Source organism: Symphalangus syndactylus, chromosome 12, assembly GCF_028878055.3.
Source record: "Symphalangus syndactylus isolate Jambi chromosome 12, NHGRI_mSymSyn1-v2.1_pri, whole genome shotgun sequence".
Taxonomy (NCBI): Eukaryota; Metazoa; Chordata; class Mammalia; order Primates; family Hylobatidae; genus Symphalangus; species Symphalangus syndactylus.
In genome coordinates, this window is record NC_072441.2 from 143,686,724 (window position 1) to 143,705,308 (window position 18,585).

The 18,585-nt window shown below is 43.7% G+C and overlaps 1 protein-coding gene across 6 annotated transcripts in view; it reads left to right on the forward strand.

The window, feature by feature from the left end:
- CSMD2 (CUB and Sushi multiple domains 2) overlaps positions 1–18,585 on the forward strand; it is a 645,703-nt gene that overhangs the window by 318,901 nt on the left and 308,217 nt on the right. For all 6 annotated transcript variants that reach the window (XM_055254886.2, XM_055254887.2, XM_055254889.2 and 3 more), the window contains exon 6: positions 3,029–3,141. In XM_055254886.2, the coding sequence (XP_055110861.1) occupies positions 3,029–3,141 (113 nt within the window). The remainder of the gene's footprint in view (positions 1–3,028; positions 3,142–18,585) is intronic.

The following is an 18,585-nucleotide window of genomic DNA, read 5'->3' on the forward strand; positions in this document are numbered from 1 at the left end:
CAGCAAGGAGACATCTGTGGCTGGAGCATAAAGGATGAAGAGGAGAAGGCAGGAAAAGTCAAGGCACAGTGGCTTTTTCAAGGTCTTGTGGGCTACAGTAAGGTCTTTTACCCTGAGGATTAGAGCCATTGAAGATTTGTTTTGTTTTGATTTGTTTTTCACTAACTCTATTATAATATAGTTTACATAAAATAAAATTACCATTTAATTTACCTATTTACTTATATTTTGGAGATGCTATCCAAAATATAAGTAAATGGGTAAATAAAATGGGGTCTCACTGTCTTGCCCAGGCTGGTCTCCAACTGCTAGCCTCAAGCAATCCTCCCGCTTGGCCTCTCAAAACCCTGGGAATACAGGCATGAGCCACTGTGACTGGCTGTAAATTACCTATTTTAAACGTACAGTCCCTTGGAGCTTTGACCAATGTGTACATCTCATCGAATCAACATCTCATTCGAGATGTAAGACATTTCCATCACCCCCAAATGTTCCTTGCACTCTTTCCCAGGCAGGCAATCCCCAACCTTTATCTCTCACTCCCAGCTCTGACAACCACTAATCTGCTTTCTCTCACTAAACTCTTTTGCAGAGTTTCATATGAATGAGTCACTCAGTGTATACTCTCAGTATATCCTCTTTGATGGCCCAACATAATGCTTTTAAGAGTCATCCATGTTGCAGGTATTGGTAGTTGGTTCCTTTCATTGGAGAGTTTCGAGCAAGGCATGACACCATCTCAGTGGCAGAGTCTGATGTGATGATTCTGCCATGTAAGCCCCCAATTCTTTGATAGATGCCAAGAAAACTCTCAACTGCCCAACATTTATGTCCAGGGAGGCAGGAGCAGAACAGAGTAAAGCTGCATGGGCAACACAGGGCCCTGAGAGTTTAAGCCTTGGAAATTAACAATTAACAGGATTTCAGGAGTGGGTAAAGGTGTGGGAGAAATGGGAGGTGGGAGATGCTCCTTAGGGCTTCTCCTGGTCTCACAGGCCGGGGAAGTCTCACTGAATTCCTGCTACAATCTTGATCATTCATCTCTCAAGATTGTGACCTCAGCACCCTCCCCTCATTCCATTTTGCAGTAAAGAGCTTTTGGTCCTGAATTATTCAGGTAAATTCTCCCTACTTCTACTTCCCTTATATAAATAGCCTCCAATCATTGTCATTGAGATAGAATTGAATTTGGCCTGGAGAAAAAAAAAAGAAACCCACAATACGTTTGTGGCTCCTTAGAAAACTTAAATGACTCAGTCCGTAATAAACTATTTTAAATGGGATCTGGTGAAATACAGTAATTGGTTTTTAAGATAGTTTTTACCATAGCAGTATGGGTTATATTCCTGAAGTTTGGTGTGTGTCAGCATTTTCATTATAGTAAGAATTCAGTTTTGCAGTGCGTGAAGCTCCTTGGTTAGTTCTTTTGTTTAATGCATATTTATGAAGACCCACTATGCTGGATGTCTTCCATTTGCACCTCCAGTTCCTCTCCCTTGCCTTCTCCTTGCCCCGTGCCTGAGAATACTTACCTAAGGGGCTGCATCAGTATGCTCTCTTGCTCTCTGGCTTCCAGTTGGGCTAGATCAACAGGAGAATCAGTGCGGGATTGGAGGAGGGGAAGGAAGAGAGTGAGTTCTGGGTATTCATTCTTTGCCTCCTCTTGATGGGCTTTTCATAAATCGGCTATAGCCCCAGATTGTGAAAGCAGATCTGGGTCCTATATGGTGTCTTCTTATATGCAGCTCCCTGTTTGGAGATAACTGTTTTCTCTCTGCTCCAGGACTGGGAGTGGTAACAAGTCCCCCAGTTGCCACCCCCGGGATACTGCCCCTCCCTGGTGGTCCCTCCATAGTTGGCCCTCACCTTTATAGTTCCAAGAGTTTGATGAATGACTGTTTCACATAGGGGATAAGGACCTATGTGAAAGAGTATAGAGAAAGGGTGTAAGGACCTATGCAAAAGAGTCATTCATCAAACTCCTGGGACTCTCATATGACTGTGACACCTGTTTTCTGCTGGAACCCTGACATGCCTACTTTGTGTCCAGGATTGTGTTAGAAGCTGGAAATAAAGATGAAGAACGGAACAGCAGCTGCCATTACTGACAAGCTTGTTATGGCCAGGGACTGTGCTTAGATCTTTTTTTGTGTATTATCTCATTTAATCCTTGCAATCTTTTGAGAGAGGGGGTCATTATGATCCCCCATGTTATAGATAAGGTCACTGAGTCTCAGAGGGTTTCTGTAGTTTTCCTGAGATCACACAGCTGATGCCTCTAGAGCTCAAGTTTCTTCACTACTAGGCCACATTGCCACCTTTGAGGAGTTATCTTAAGGAAACCACACACTTCTATAACTGAATTATAATTTGAATAAAATGTTGTGGCATCACAGAGGAAGACAAAGGAAAATTATATTTATTAAGCTAATATGTGCCAGATACTGACCTCGATTCCTTGTGCATAAGATTTCTTACTTATTCCCACAAACTCTTAGGGCTGGTATTACTCCTGTTCTCAGAAAGGTTAAGTAACAGGTCCAAGGTCACACTGGTGAAACCTGGATAAGAACCCAAATCTGTGCTTCAAAGCCAAGGAGAGTAGGGAACGCTTTACTGCACATGTGATACTTAAGGGGCTTCCCAAAGTCATCTTGGGGGACATGGATGGACAGGAGAAAGGATTACAGGTGAATATATTCCAAGCAGAAAAGGCAAAGAACTAGAAAAAGGAAAAAGGAAGGAATGCTTAAGGAATTTAAGCAGGAGGTGCTGTGGTCTGAAGGATCAGTTGCCTCCTCCCAGCAGCTGAGGGAAACCCAGCAGTGGGATGAGGCCCTGGAGGAGCCATCTCAAGCTGCTTAGGCCTAGGGTACTGGAGGGGCCTGGGGCAACACCGCCTTCCCTTCCTGTTCCAGAGCTGGGCTGAGGCCCCGGCACTCAAGGGAAGTGGGGGAACTCCTGAATGCTCATACACCTATACCGTTCAGCTCTGGTCCCTGAGCCCATCTGCTTCCTGTTCCCACAGGTTCACCGGAGCCAGCCTCCCAGCCCCCGTTATCAGCAGCAAGAACTGGCTGCGACTGCACTTCACGTCGGATGGCAACCACCGGCAGCGGGGATTCAGCGCCCAGTACCAAGGTAGGCAGGTCCCAGGACTGTCTGGCTTCCTCAGCAGGCAGCAGAGATGACACCTGGAGGGCTCATCGCCTCCCCCTACTGGGTCCGGTGTGGCTTCAGGCATCCTTGCCTTCTTTGTGTGTTTCTATTCGCAGACCAGAGGTCTACAGATTTGCATCTCTGCATCTGCCCTTGTCTTTTACCCCAGGGAGGGATGTTTCCCAAATTATGTAGCTGGAGCTGCCCCTCACATGCCAGGCTAATCATAATAGTTAATAGCAGGTGCCTGCTAAGAGCCAGGCACAGTGTTAGGCACTTGACAAGTACCATCTCCTTTAATCTTCATCATTACCCTTCAAAGGAAACACGGTCATCACCTCACTTTATGGACAAGGAAGCTAAGGCTCAGAGAGGTTAAGCCAATTTCCCGAGGCCATCCGAACTCCTGCCTTTTGAGTCCAGAGCCCACCCTCTTAACCACCAGCCTTTGCCGACCTCTGCAGCCTACATTTCTACTCTTTTTCATTGTATCTAAAACATGAATATATTCCAAAATCACTTTAGGGAGCATGATAGCTTTGATGCTCAAATCTGTGAAGAACCGTCTAGTGGCAACAGATCAGAGCAGGAATGGCAGGTGGAGATCGCAGCTAAGCAGATTTCTGCTGCAATAATGAAGAATTTCCTAACCCAAGAACCACCTATAAAAAGGAGTGGGTTAACCCAGAAGCAAGGAGCTGTCTGTAACTGGAAGAGATCCAAAAATCCAGCTGATAGATGGGAGCGGATGAGCACATTCCTTTTCGACATTGAGTTTATTCAAACTACTCAAAATTTATAGAGATGAACACCAAGGGTTGGCCTCATAACATGCTCATTAAGCCTTTAGCTATTACTGCTCTCAAATTGTTATCGGTTTTAATAGAATAGACAGCAAGCTTATACTGCGTACCTATTAAGTATAAGGACCTGTGTGAAACCCTGGGCTCCAAGGCCAAATGCCTGCTGGCTCACCCTCGAGGTAGCATAGGGCAGAGTAGTGCCCCCTCCACAAGGCTCCTAGGGCCAGGCTTTCTGGCTGGAAACTGGCATAAAAGCAGCTCTGAAGGAAGAAGCATTACGTTCAAAATCTGAACCTTTCAGGAACGGCCTAATTTACTTAGCCTTGGGTGGTGTACCCATTTGAACTATCTAGAAAGTAAATGAGAAACCAACTTGGTTCAGTAGCTTAACAAAGGCTTACCCGGAGAGCTTTCTTGGAGATGTTTTTTCCACTGCTGAGGTTGGGTCTTTCTGTGAGTGGAACAGCTGTCTGTATCTTTCTGCTGTGTTTCTCAAAAGACAAAAGCAGAGATGAATGCTATAATTTTATCTGATTAAGTAAGTACTGGGTGTTTCTAATATTTCAAGTTACTCAGGGCCCATCTGTCAGTTTTTAAGGTTAAGGTGTGATGCCAGCAATGGGCAACAAGAACCCAAGCCAGGCAGTCTCCAGATCACACATCGATTCCACATCTGTGCACACCAGGCCCTGTGCTAGGCACTGTATGTGCATTGCCCCACTCAGTACTCCCCACAGTACAGTGATACATTTGTTTTTATTTCTGTTTATTTTTTCTCCAGCTGAGGAAGCTGGGGCTCAGAGAGGTTGTGTAACTAGCCCAAGATCACACAGCCTGTGAGCCGTAAAGCTCTAATTCATTCTGTATTTGCAGAATTACAGGGCCTCCTCTGATGGTGCTTTGGGTGTCTTCCCTTTCCTATTAACTGTAGCTTTCAAACTTTGTTTTGTTCATCTCACCCCACTGTAAAAAAAAAAAAAAAAATCACAACCCAGTATAAGCATATATCTGTAGAGCTAAAAGGAAAATATGACCAAGTGGTATTTACTATGTACAATTTACTCTGAAAATGTCATTTTTATTTTTAAATGCTAGTTGCAGCCTCTAAATTAATTTTACAAATCTGCAGCAGGGAACAACTCACAATCTAAAAAGCACTGTTTTAGTTTTAAACTTCTTGAAAGCAGGCCCTGTTCTCTGTTCTCTCTATCATCCTTAGCATAGCCCAGAATGAAGTTTTGCATGTTAGTGTGTGCCAGTGTATAAAGAGGACTTGCTAGATTTTAAGCGCTTGCCATTTATTACTTTGTTCAATCATAACAGCAACTGTGTGAAGGAGATACTATTACTCGACCTGTTTTACAGTTGAGGAGAGAGAGTCATAGAGAGGGTAACTAGCTGGCTCAGGTCTCATTAATAGTACGTAGGAGCCAGGATTTGAAGCCCAGCAGTGTTAATTTGGGTCTGGCATGCTCAATTATTGTGATTCTGTTAATAAATGATTCTTCCTTGAAACCTGCTTTTTCTAGTGTTTTCCTGACTGAGACTGCATAGTGCAAGAATATACAGTGATCGTTTAGTAACTCCATTGGTGACTCTCTAAAGCAAGGTTTCTCAGGCTCAGCACTATTGACATTGTGAGCTGGATAATTCTTTGTTGTGAGGAAGTGTCCTGTGCATAGCAGGATGTTTAGCAGCATGCTTGGCTTCTGCCCATTAGATGCTAGACACAGTGCAGTAGGAGGGAGCCACAGGGACCAGCAGCCAATAGCAGCGCCCCCACACACACAGTCATGACAACAAAAAAGTCTCCAGACATTGCCAAATGTCCCTATGTGCACAATCACCTCCAGTTGACAACTGCTACTCTAAAGGAATAAAAACTTTGGAGCCAGTAAAGACCAGGCTAAGCTTTATTATTGCAAATACATCCTAAAACAGTGGCAGAAATAGATTTTAGTCAGGGGTCCAGTGGGAGACAGAAGGAATACTGCACAGCTTTAACGGTAGAGGGTTTAGTGAAGGCACAATGTACAGAGGTGAGGGTGGAGTCAAAGGAGCCCGCAAGAGATGGTGAGGCCCCTGAGGACTAAGCAGCAGGTGGCCTACACCACCACTAGGTGTGCAAAGGGACCAGGGAAGAAGGTGGCAAGAGCTGGAGCCACAGAAGAGAGGTTTGCCCCTTGGCAGACCTGGAAAGCTATTCCCTACCCACAGTGCAGGAGGAGGGGACCACAGGGATCCACAGTAGCCAGTGCATGAGGAGGGGATCAGAGGATCAGTAGCTTGACCTCTCTCCTCTCTCCCTCCCATCCACTGTGCTTCCCATCTGCCAATCCAACAGGAAGCCAAGAGCAAGGAAACAGAGGACCTGCTCTGTCCTGCTCTATGCCCTGGGATCCTGGCTGGCATTACCACCAGGCTCCCTTGCTCTCTAGCAGTCCACAGAGGTCAGCTTCTTGTGGCACAGAACAGGGCAGAGAGGTTTAAAGAATGGACCTGGAAGGGCAGGGGAAGAATCACTGGCATTGGATCAGTTTCACCCACAGTCAGCTTTGTGGCACTAGAGTCTTAAGTGATTTAGGGCACCTCAGAGCTAATGATTACCAACTTCTAATGGTATTGAGAGATATTTTTTCCCAGATAAATAAAAAGAAGTAAACTTAAAATAAAAGATAACCTACAACATAGTACATTATATTCTTGTCTCAGTCCAATCAGAATTTAGGATGTTTGTGGCCAGACACAATTTTACCTAATACCACAGGGTATCAGAAGGCCTGAGTTCTAGTTGGGCTCTGCTTCAGACTGGTTATCAGGAGGTAGGCAACCGTGTTCAGTTTAACAAGCATTTTGGGGTGACATTACTATGTGACAGCAAAAAAGATGAATGCACCTAGGCCAATCTCTGCTCTTAAGGAGAACAGGTTAAAGAGAGGCACAGACATAAATCTATAACTTCTGTACAGCATGATAAGTGCTGTAATTGAGGCCTGATTAAGAGTTCCTGGGCTAGAGATAAAAGGGCAATTAGTTTTGCCAGAAGGATTTAAGGTAAGCCAAAAAAGAGGCAGTGACTTAAATGTGGGTCTCAGAAAGATGCCAGACGGACCATGGGAAGATGCATTCCAGGTCAAGCAAAGGCAAGAAAGCATGAAACTACCACATCTAATGAACCACAACGACGTCCATGCATCTAAAGCAGCGGTCACAGACCAAATCCGGCCCTCCACCTGCCTTTGTATGGCCCTCCATCAAAGAATGGGTTTTACATTTTTGAACAGTTGAAGAAAAGAAATGGAAAAAAATAATATTTCATGACACATGAAAATTGCATGAAATTCACATTTCAGTGTCCCTAAAGATTTATTGAAACACAGCTATGCTCATTCATTTACACCTGGTCTATGGCTGCTTTAGCACTACCAGGGCAGAGATGAGCAGTTTATGACTGAGACAAGTGGCCCACAGGCCTAATATATTTACTACCAGGCCCTTTACAGAAAAAAGTTTGCCAACCTAGAGGCAAGTCTGCCACCTAGAGAAAAGCGAGCAGGAGAGGTAGCGAGCACTGAGACTGGAAAGTGTGGTAGTGGTCAAGTTGTGAAAGTCTCAGTAGAGTTGGGCTTGATTCCATGAGTCATAGACGAGAAGTGATCAGAAGCTGTTAATGAGAGGGGAGACATGATCACATTTTCATTTTAGGAAGATCTTTGCCCTAGAATCAAAATTGAGAAAATGGTTAAGAATCTTGGGGAATTGGTAACAAGGGCCAGAGTTTAAACAGGAGTGAAGATGAAAAGGAAGGGACAGACCAAACGTATTTCTGGTAAACCCCACTGGACTCATGACTAGTTAGATTTGGTGGGAGTGGGAGGGGATAGGGTTGAAGGAGATGAAGGAGTCAGGGATGAATCTAGCTTAAGTGGTTTTAGAAAAATGATATTAGCAAAGATGGTCTGGGGCAGAGACAGCTGGGGGATGAAGTTTGCTTGGGACACATTGATTCTGGGTGATGTTGGGATGTCAGGGATTGGGAGACTATCTAGTGAGCAGTTGACTACTCTTTGGATCTGTAGCTCAGGGAAGAAGGGTCTGGGCTAGACATAATGATGTGAAAAGTTCAAACCAAAGTAGAGGCTGAGACCACCATTCCCCTCCTCACGTATAACATGAGAGGATAGGGCCAAAAAAGTGGTTTTCAGAATGGGTTCCTTGAAGACTACCGGGTCCTCCAGCATGGTTTGGTAGGGGCTGAGGGGGTGGGACTTCAGGTTTCCACCCCTACTTCAACCTGAGCAGTTTCTCTTTGAAGTATTTTGTGTAATGGGTATTTACCTAAGAGTATGTTAAAATGATAAGTTCCTATAGCTAAAGTGTTTGGCAACCACAAGACTTGAAAGTTCCTTAAGGTTTGTTTTGTTTTTTTTTTCAGTTCTGGTAGGCCTATTGAGGTTGTGTAATCAATCCGTCTGCCTCCAGGCCAGGAATGTTTCAAGTCTATGAAAATGATGGTGAGAAGAGCCTTTCTTAATGCACTCAATGGCTGCTAATCACAACTGGTGAGGGGCTTCCCTGGCTGGGAGGACAGCACCCTCATTATCTCTCTCCTCATATGCAGAGAGGGGCTCTTGTTAACCCTACAGGGCTATTGGAAGTGAAAGAAGATCCCGGTGTAAAACACCTGGCACTTGGTAGGTTCTGAGGAAACGGAACCCTCAATCCTCATATTCATCAGTCACTTTGACTCACTTGTTAAATGGTGAAACTATTGCACAGTGAGAAAGAGCTGGTGCCTCTGGCTCTTCCTTAGACACCTGCTCTTTGCTTTCCACTCTGACCTAATGATCATCACTTGGCCCCTCCCTTCAGTCAGATCCCAGCCTGCCTTTCCTATACCTGTCACTGCCTGTCTTTCCAAGTCAACCCTGCTGACTGAGAGATGGAAGATATTCCACAGTGAAAACCATTGGCTCCTTTGCCTTGTAGAAGTCCTGCACTGAGTTTCAATTGTCTGCAGAATAAACTTATTCATTTGTAAACATTTGCATTTACTGAGATGGTTGAAGCTTTTTATAACAACAGGCTGAAGCTTCTGTTTTCCATTGAACGTGTTGGGTTCTTGCCTGTGACTTATCTTCAATCTGAGGCCAGAATGAAAGTGCTTCAGGCATCCTATGGTCCATGCTTTGACTCTTGTCCTATTCTTCTTGGCCTGCTGATCTGCTAAACTTTCCAGCCTAATTTCCAGGTTCTGCACCTCCAAAGGTCTCTGCAAAAATTGCAGGCTTGTTGCTGCTTGGCTCAGGAGCCCAAGGTCCACAAAACTGAGCTTGTGAGTTCAGTCCAGAGTGAGCCTGTTTCAGATGCATGCACACAAAATATGGCACCCGTGACCTCACCAGGTTTCAAGTGTAACCCACTCCTTTTGATGGGAAATGAACTTAAAGCACATATTCTTATAACAGTTATTCATTCACTCAGTCATCAAACTGTTCTTGGGAAACTTCTGTGTGCCTGGCTCAGTGTCATCACAGAATATAGATGCACAAGCTCATGGGGCAACAGCTAGAAGAACAGGACATGATTTTGCAGTGCGATGGGGTTTCAACAGAGGTCTGAAGGAAGTCTTGGGGAGGGCAATGACTTCTACCTGAGAGATGTAGACACCCATAGGGAGGCAATAACATTTGAGTGAGGTCCTGGGTACCTACAAATAAGAGGTAGCCAGGCAGAGAAGGGGAGGAAAGAATGTCCCAGGTAGAGAAAACAGTATTGCTTAGGCCGCGTAGGCTATCAAAACCAATAACCAATGGCTAGAGTGATTTCTTAAACATCTCTTTCCTCTCGTCATTGTCTCCAGCTGAATTCGCCGAAGTTAGTGAATAACCCCACATGGCTTATTAATAATGGCAAAGCACTATTCTGGGAGCTAGAACATGCTACTGCCAACACCGCTTCCCATTTACCATGCCAGATCCTTCTCTTCTTTAGAAATTCCAGTGGTCTCAGTTTTGCTGTGGTTAACTGAGAAGCCACAGAAGCAGCATCCAACAAAGCACTTTTTACAACCTTAGTTGAGTTGATGACTATTTTTTCTACCATTTTCAAAAAATCTCTGAGCATAGTGCATAACTAGCTTCTGGGGAGCTTTGTGTAATTTTCTCAACTGTCGGTGGGTGATCCTTTGACACCTGAATTCTTAGCAATAGCTATTGCCAGAATTTTCAGTGTTCTTTTAATTATTTCTATACTAACTTTTTACTCTTCATTAGCTGGAGCAGTGAATCTAAGGATGAAATGTACCAAGGCAAAGCACCCAAATGATATCTTTTTCAATAGTAACTCCTGTAGCATTCAGTGTCTATCTGACTCTATTTTTTTCATTCTCTTCCACATCATTCTTCCCATCAACCTTCAGCACAGCTATTGCATCCAAAATTTTGCCGGCTGTTCTTCTAGTTCTCCTTTTTCATAGACACTAATAGTAACATCTAACTGCTCAATTATTTCTTGCATATTTTTCTCAGTTTGAGTCTTGTCACCTTTTCCTTCCAAGAACATGGCATCATCTTTGGTCACAATGACTGCTCCAACTTTTCCTAAGTCATGAAACTGAACATCTTCAAGCTTTAGGGTCAAGCTCTCTTTTCCAAACACCATACCATTACAGCAATAGCTTTGTTTGGTCTTTCTATGTCACCAAAGCCTGGAGTTTTGACTACTGTAGCCCAAATGCCAACTTTTATCCTATTTTAAATGATCATACTGAGAGCATCTTCAGCAATTATGACCAAAGACTTTCAGTGGACATTGGCAATTTTAAGGTGGGTACAATTAACTGCTTACTGGAAATCTCAAGCATCCTAGAATTCTCCTTTCTGGACTTTTGATATGTTATTCAAGTAGGGAGGGATGTAATCTTGGTCAATCTCTGTTGTCTGATGCACTCAGTGTTTGTCTGTCCTTCACTGTGATGACACCCTTCCAACATTTGTGTGATTACATCAGAAATGATGTTGCTGATTTGTTTGTCTCTATTTGAAGACATTGTGTAAATGGAGAAATCTCTTCAGGAGTTGTCACAGGTTTAGGCTGCTTCTTAAGTTTGGTAATTACAGTATCAGCACATAACATCACACCTTTCCTGGTTTCCACTGGATTAACACCTTTGCTAATCTCTACTAAGCCTTCCATGGTGACAGAGCATGCCAGTACAGTAGCAGTGGTGGTGCCACCCCAGCCTCTTCATTTGTGTGTTGGCAACATCCTGATCAAATCTGATGCCAATATTTATCTTGTAAGTCAATTGATGTGCAACAGACACATCATCTTCTGTTACTTTGAGGCTTCCCTATCTCTGTTCAGGAATCACTGTTCTTCCCTTTGGCCTCACAGTAATGGCTACAGCACCTGCTAGAAGGTCTGTACCTTGTCTCAAGCATGTGCACTGGATTGTCCATCTTTGGGATAATTCTCAGTGAGGTGAGGAACCAGTGTGCCAAACCCTGGCTTCATCTGGCAAAGGACTGTGGGTAATGAAAGCATTTCTGCAGGGTAGATGGCTAAATGGTGAGGTAGCCCTCAGCTACAAGGGAGGGGCAGAATGCAGGATGTACACCCAACAATTTTTCAAGTGGAAAAAGGCAAAGTCAGATTTCAGTTTTTGAAAGATCACCCCCTGCAACTTTTTAAGAGATGGGCTAGAGGGGATGAATCTGCAAAGAAAACTCTAGCAAAAGAGGATGAGTATAGGTGGGAGTATCTTAGAACATTGAAAGAAGGATACACATTGGAGAAATTGTATAAGGCTGAGCAAATTGGATTTGGTGAAGGAGTAATGGCAGGAAAGGAAAAGATGGTTCAGCCAGCAAGACTGCCAAGTGGCAGGGCAAGGGGAATGATCAAGTTTAGTGGAGGGGCTCACCCTCATAGAGGGAAGTCTGAATCCATTGGAAGAAAAGAAGATGCAGATTCCCTCTACTTCTTGACTCCCAAAGCCTTGGAGACAGGTTAGGCCTTCCTTTGCTCTCTCCTCCCCTAACAGGTCCTTGTCTCCCGCTAGCTCAGCCCAATAAGTCATGCTGCAGACTAGAGAGGCATTTGTATTGCCAGATTCTTCTAGCTAAATGTGTACCATGTGTCCCGCCAACCTTTACAACAGCGGGAAAATGTCTTGTAATTAACCAGAATATAAAGGATGAATGGAGCAGCCTGGCAGTCTCCTGTAGTCATTATCATTCAGAGGAGATGAATGTACCTAGTAAGATTTCCATCAACCAGTTACAGACAGCACTTTTCCCTTGGGAGTCCTGACTTTGTTCATACACAGTGAAAACCATGCACAGTATGTGTGTATGATGTGTATGACATCTTTTTTGCATGTGAATATTTGTATCCATGTGTTTACATGTGCTTGAATATGTACTTGTGAGTGTGCTTGTTGTAGGCAGAAATGTGCATGTATGCATGGTAAGTGCACAGTACGAGAAGCAGCCCAGTGAATATTAAGCATACTATCAGGGGGTGTGCATTAAATTGTAGCCAGACCATGGAGCCAGCCCCAGGTTCCATTTTACCTCCACTGCATTGATGGTTACAGAATCTTCTTTTTACAGACAAGTGGTTCAGTGTAATATCATTGGCACAAGGCTAGTAGGTGCTCCATGAAAAAAAATCCATGTACAAACAATATGAATGAGTATATCCCAGAAATTCTCTATGTTCTTTCTATGTTGTTCATCTTCTTGTTTTGACCTTCTTTTCTGACTGGGTCTGCTGGTAGTGCACTCTGGAGTTTTGGAGACCTGCCTTTGTTCTCTGACCCTTCACAACCTGGTCTGTCCCAGTCTGTTGAGTTAGCTCTTCAATGAGCTTATTTCATGGCTGATTTCCCATGGGGCTGCACATTCCATGATCACTCATCACCCCACCCACCTGAGCAGACTGTTAAAAAAACAAGATGGCTATATATAACTCAGGGTGTGACTGCTTCCCTGGGATTGCTCAAAAACTGAGACCCCAGCATCTGGAGGTGATGTCTTAATGCTAATATTCCGGAGGTGGAGCCAAGATGGCCAAATAGGAACAGCTCCAGTCTACAGCTCCCAGCGTGAGCGATGCAGAAGATGAATGATTTCTGCATTTCCAACTGAGGTACTGGGTGCCTCTCACTGGGGATTGTCAGAGAATGGATGCAGGACAGTGGGTGCAGTGCACTAAGCCTGAGCCGAAGCAGGGCGAGGCATCGCCTAACCTGGGAAGTGCAAGGGCTCGGGGAATTCCCTTTCCTAGCCAAGGAAAGGGGTGACGGATGGCACTTGGAAAATCGGGTCACTCCCACCATAATACTCTGCTTTTCCGATGGTCTTAGCAAATGGCACACCAGGAGATTATATCCCATACCTGCCTCAGAGGGTCCTACACCCACGGAGCCTCGCTCATTTCTAGCACAGCAGTCTAAGATCAAACTGCAAGGGAGCAGCGAGGCTGGGGGAGGGGTGACTGCCATTGCTGAGGCTTGAGTAGGTAAACAAAGTGTCTGGGAAGCTAGCACTGTGTGAAGCCCAACACAGCTCAAGGAGGCCTGCCTGCCTCTGTAGGCTCCACCTCTGGGGCAGGGCATAGCCAAACAAAAGGCAGCAGAAACCTCTGCAGACTTAAATGTCCCTGTCTGAGAGCTTTGAAGAAAGTAGTGGTTCTCCCAGCACGCAGCTTGAGATCTGAGAGCAGACAGACTGCCTCCTCAAGTGGGTCCCTCACCCCCGAGTAGCCAAACTGGGAGGCACCCCCCAGCAGGGGCAGACGGACACCTCACACGGCCGAGTACTCCTCTGAGACAAAACTTCCAGAGGAACCATCAGGCAGCAACATTTGCTGCTCACCAATATCTGCTGTTCTGCAGCCACTGCTGCTGATACCCAGGCAAACAGGGTCTGGAGTGGACCTCTGACAAACTCCAACAGACCTGTAGCTGAGGGTCCTGACTGTTAGAAGGAAAACTAACAAACAGAAAGGACATCCACACCAAAACCCCATCTGTATGTCACCATCATCAAAGACCAAAGGTAGATAAAACCACAAAGATGGGGAAAAAACAGAGCAGAAAAACTGAAAATTCTAAAAATCAGAGCGCCTCTCCTCCTCCAAAGGAACGCAGCTCCTCACCAGCAATGGAACAAAGCCGGACAGAGAATGACTTTGACGAGTTGAGAGGAGAAGGCTTCAGATGATCAAACTACTCTGAGCTAAAGGAGGAAGTTCAAACCCATGGCAAAGAAGTTAAAAACCTTGAAAAAAGATTAGACAAATGGCTAACTAGAATAACCAATGCCGAGAAGTCCTTAAAGGACCTGATGGAGCTGAAAACCATGGCACGAGAACTATGTGACGAATGCACAAGCCTCGGTAGCTGATTAGATCAACTGGAAGAAAGGGTATCAGTGATGGAAGATCAAATGAATGAAATTGGCTGGGCGCGGTGGCTCACGCCTGTAATCCCAGCACTTTGGGAGGCACAGGCGGGCGGATCATGAGGTCAGGAGATCGAGACCATCCTGGCTAACACAGTGAAACCCCATCTCTACTAAAAATACAAAAAATTAGCAGGGCGTGGTGGCAGGCGCCTGTAGTCCCAGCTACTCGGGAGGCTGAGGCAGCAGAATGGCATGAACCCAGGAGGCGGAGCTTGCAGTGAGCTGAGATTGCGCCACTGCACTCCAGCCTGGGCGACAGAGTGAGACTCCATGTCAAAACAAAACAAAACGAAAGAAATGAAGAGAGAAGAGAAGTTTAGAGAGAAAAGAATAAAAAGAAACAAAGCCTCCAAGAAATATGGGACTATGTGAAAAGACCAAATCTACGTCTGATTGGTGTACCTGAAAGTGACGGGGAGAATGGAACCAAGTTGGAAAACACTCTGCAGGATATTATCCAGGAGAGCTTCCCCAATCTAGCAAGGCAGGCCAACATTCAAATTCAGGAAATACAGAGAACGCCACAAAGATACTCCTCGAGAAGAGCAACTCTAAGACACATAATTGTCAGATTCACCAAAGTTGAAATAAAGGAAAAAATGTTACGGGCAGCCAGAGAGAAAGGCCAGGTTACCCACAAAGGGAAGCCCATCAGACTAACAGCTGATCTCTTGGCAGAAACTCTACAAGGCAGAAGAGAGTGGGGGCCAATATTCAACAATCTTAAAGAAAAGAATTTTCAACCCAGAATTTCATATCCAGCCAAACTAAGCTTCATAAGTGAAGGAGAAATAAAATCCTTTACAGACAAGCAAATGCTGAGAGATTTTGTCACCACCAGGCCTGCCCTAAAAGAGCTCCTGAAGGAAGCACTAAACATGGAAAGGAACAACCAGTACCAGCCACTGCAAAAACATGCCAAATTGTAAAGACCATCAAGGCTTGGAAGAAACTGCATCAACTAACAAGCAAAATAACCAGCTAACATCATAATGACAGGATCAAATTCACACATAACAATATTAACCTTAAATGTAAATGGGCTAAATGCTCCAATTAAAAGACACAGACTGGCAAATTGGATAAAGAGTCAAGACCCATCAGTGTGCTGTATTCAGGAAACCCATCTCATGTGCACAGACACACGTAGGCTGAAAATAAAGGGATGGAGGAAGATCTACCAAGCAAATGGAAAACAAAAAAAGGCAGGGTTTGCAATCCTAGTCTCTGATAAAACAGGCTTTAAACCAACAAAGATCTAAAGAGAAAAAGAAGGCCATTACATAATGGTAAAGGGATCAATTAAACAAGAAGAGCTAACTATCTTAAATATATATGCACTCAATACAGGAACACCCAGATTCATAAAGCAAGTCCTTAGAGACTACAAAGAGACTTAGACTCCCACACAATAATAATGGGAGACTTTAACACCCCACTGTCAACATTAGACAGATCAACGAGACAGAAAGTTAACAAGGATATCCAGGAATTGAACTCAGCTCTGCACCAAGCAGACCTAATAGACATCTACAGAACTCTCCACCTCATATCAACAGAATATACATTTTTTTCAGCACCATACCACACCTATTCCAAAATTGACCACATAGTTGGAAGTAAAGCACTCCTCAGCAAATGTAAAAGAACAGAAATTATAACTAACTGTCTCTCAGACCACAGTGCAATCAAACTAGAACTCAGGATTAAGAAACTGATTCAAAACTGCTCAACTACATGGAAACTGAACAACCTGCTCCTGAATGACTACTGGGTACATAACGAAATGAAGGCAGAAATAAAGATGTTCTTTGAAACCAATGAGAACAAAGACACAACATACCAGAATCTCTGGGACACATTCAAAGCGGTGTGTAGAGGGAAATTTATAGCACTAAATGCCCACAAGAGAAAGCAGGAAAGATCAAAAATTGACACCCTGACATCACAATTAAAAGAACTAGAGAAGCAAGAACAAACACATTCAAAAGCTAGCAGAAGGCAAGAAATAACTAAGATCAGAGCAGAACTGAAGGAAATAGAGACACAAAAACCCTTCAAAAAATCAATGAATCCAGGAGCTGGTTTTTTGAAAAGAACATCAAAATTGATAGACTGCTAGCAAGACGAATAAAGAAGAAAAGAGAGAAGAATCAAATAGATGCAATAAAAAATGATGAAGGGGATATCACCACCGATCCCACAATAATACAAACTACCATCACAGAGCACTATAAACACCTCTACGCAAATAAACTAGAAAATCTGGAAGAAATGGATAAATTCCTGGACACATACACCCTCCCAAGACTAAACCAGGAAGAAGTTGAATCTCTGAAGACCAATAACAGGCTCTGAAATTGAGGCAATAATTAATAGCTTACCAACCAAAAAAAGCCCAGGAGCAGATGGATTCACAGCTGAATTCTACCAGAGGTACAAGAAAGAGCTGGTACCATTCCTTCTGAAACTATTCCAATCAATAGAAAAATAGGGAATCCTCCCTAACTCATTTTATGAGGCCAGCATCATCCTGATACCAAAGCCTGGCACAGACACAACAAAAAAAGAGAATTTTAGACCAATATCCCTGATGAACATCAGTGCAAAAATCCTCAATAAAATACTGGCACACCGAATCCAGCAGCACATCAAAAAGCTTATCCACCATGATCAAGTGGGCTTCATCCCTGGGAAGCAAGGATGGTTCAACGTACGCAAATCAATATATGTAATCCAGCATATAAACAGAACCAATGACAAAAACCACATGATTATCTCAATAGATGCAGAAAAGGCCTTTGACAAAATTCAACAACCTTCATGCTAAAAACTCTCAATAAATTAGGTATTGATGGGACGTATCTCAAAATAATAAGAGCTATTTATGACAAACCCACAGCCAATATCATACTGAATGGGCAAAAACTGGAAGCATTCCCTTTGAAAACTGGCACAAGACAGGGATGCCCTCTCTCACCACTCCTATTCAACATAGTGTTGGAAGTTCTGGCCAGGGCAATCAGGCAGGAGAAAGAAATAAAGGGTATTCAATTAGGAAAAGAGGAAGTCAAATTGTCCCTGTTTGCAGATGACATGATTGTATATCTAGAAAACCCCACAGTCTCAGCCCAAAATCTCCTTAAGCCGATAAGCAACTTCAGCAAAGTCTCAGGATACAAAATCAGTGTGCAAAAATCACAAGCATTCTTATACACCAATCACAGACAGAGAGCCAAATCATGAGTGAACTCCCATTCACAATTGCTTCAAAGAGAATAAAATACCTAGGAATCCAACTTACAAGGGATGTGAAGGAACTCTTCAAGAACTACAAACCACTGCTCAATGAAATAAAAGAGGATACAAATAAATGGAAGAACATTCCATGCTCATGGGTAGGAAGAATCAATATCGTGAAAATGGCCATACTGCCCAAGGTAATTTATAGATTCAATGCCATCCCCATCAAGCTACCAATGACTTTCTTCACAGAATTGGAAAAAACTACTTTAAAGTTCATATGGAACCAAAAAAGAGCCCACATCGCCAAGTCAATCCTAAGCCAAAAGAACAAAGCTGGAGGCATCACGCTACCTGACTTCAAACTATACTACAAGGCTACAGTAACCAAAACGGCATGCTACTTGTACCAAAACAGAGATATAGACCAATGGAACAGAACAGAGCCCTCAGAAATAATGCCACACATCTACAACTATCTGATCTTTGACAAACCTGACAAAAACAAGAAATGGGGAAAGGATTCCCTATTTAATAAATGGTGCTGGGAGAACTGGCTAGCCATATGTAGAAAGCTGAAACTAGATCCCTTCCTTACACCTTATACTAAAATTAATTCAAGATGGATTAAAGATTTAAATGTTAGACCTAAAACCATAAAAACCCTAGAAGAAAACCTAGGCATTACCATTCAGGACATAGGCATGGGCAAGGACTTCATGTCTAAAACACCAAAAGCAATGGCAACAAAAGCCAAAATTGACAAATGGGATCTAATTAAACTAAAGAGCTTCTGCACAGCAAAAGAAACTACCAGCAGAGTGAACAGGCAACCTACAAAATGGGAGAAAATTTTCACAACCTACTCATCTGACAAAGGGTTAATATCCAGAATCTACAATGAA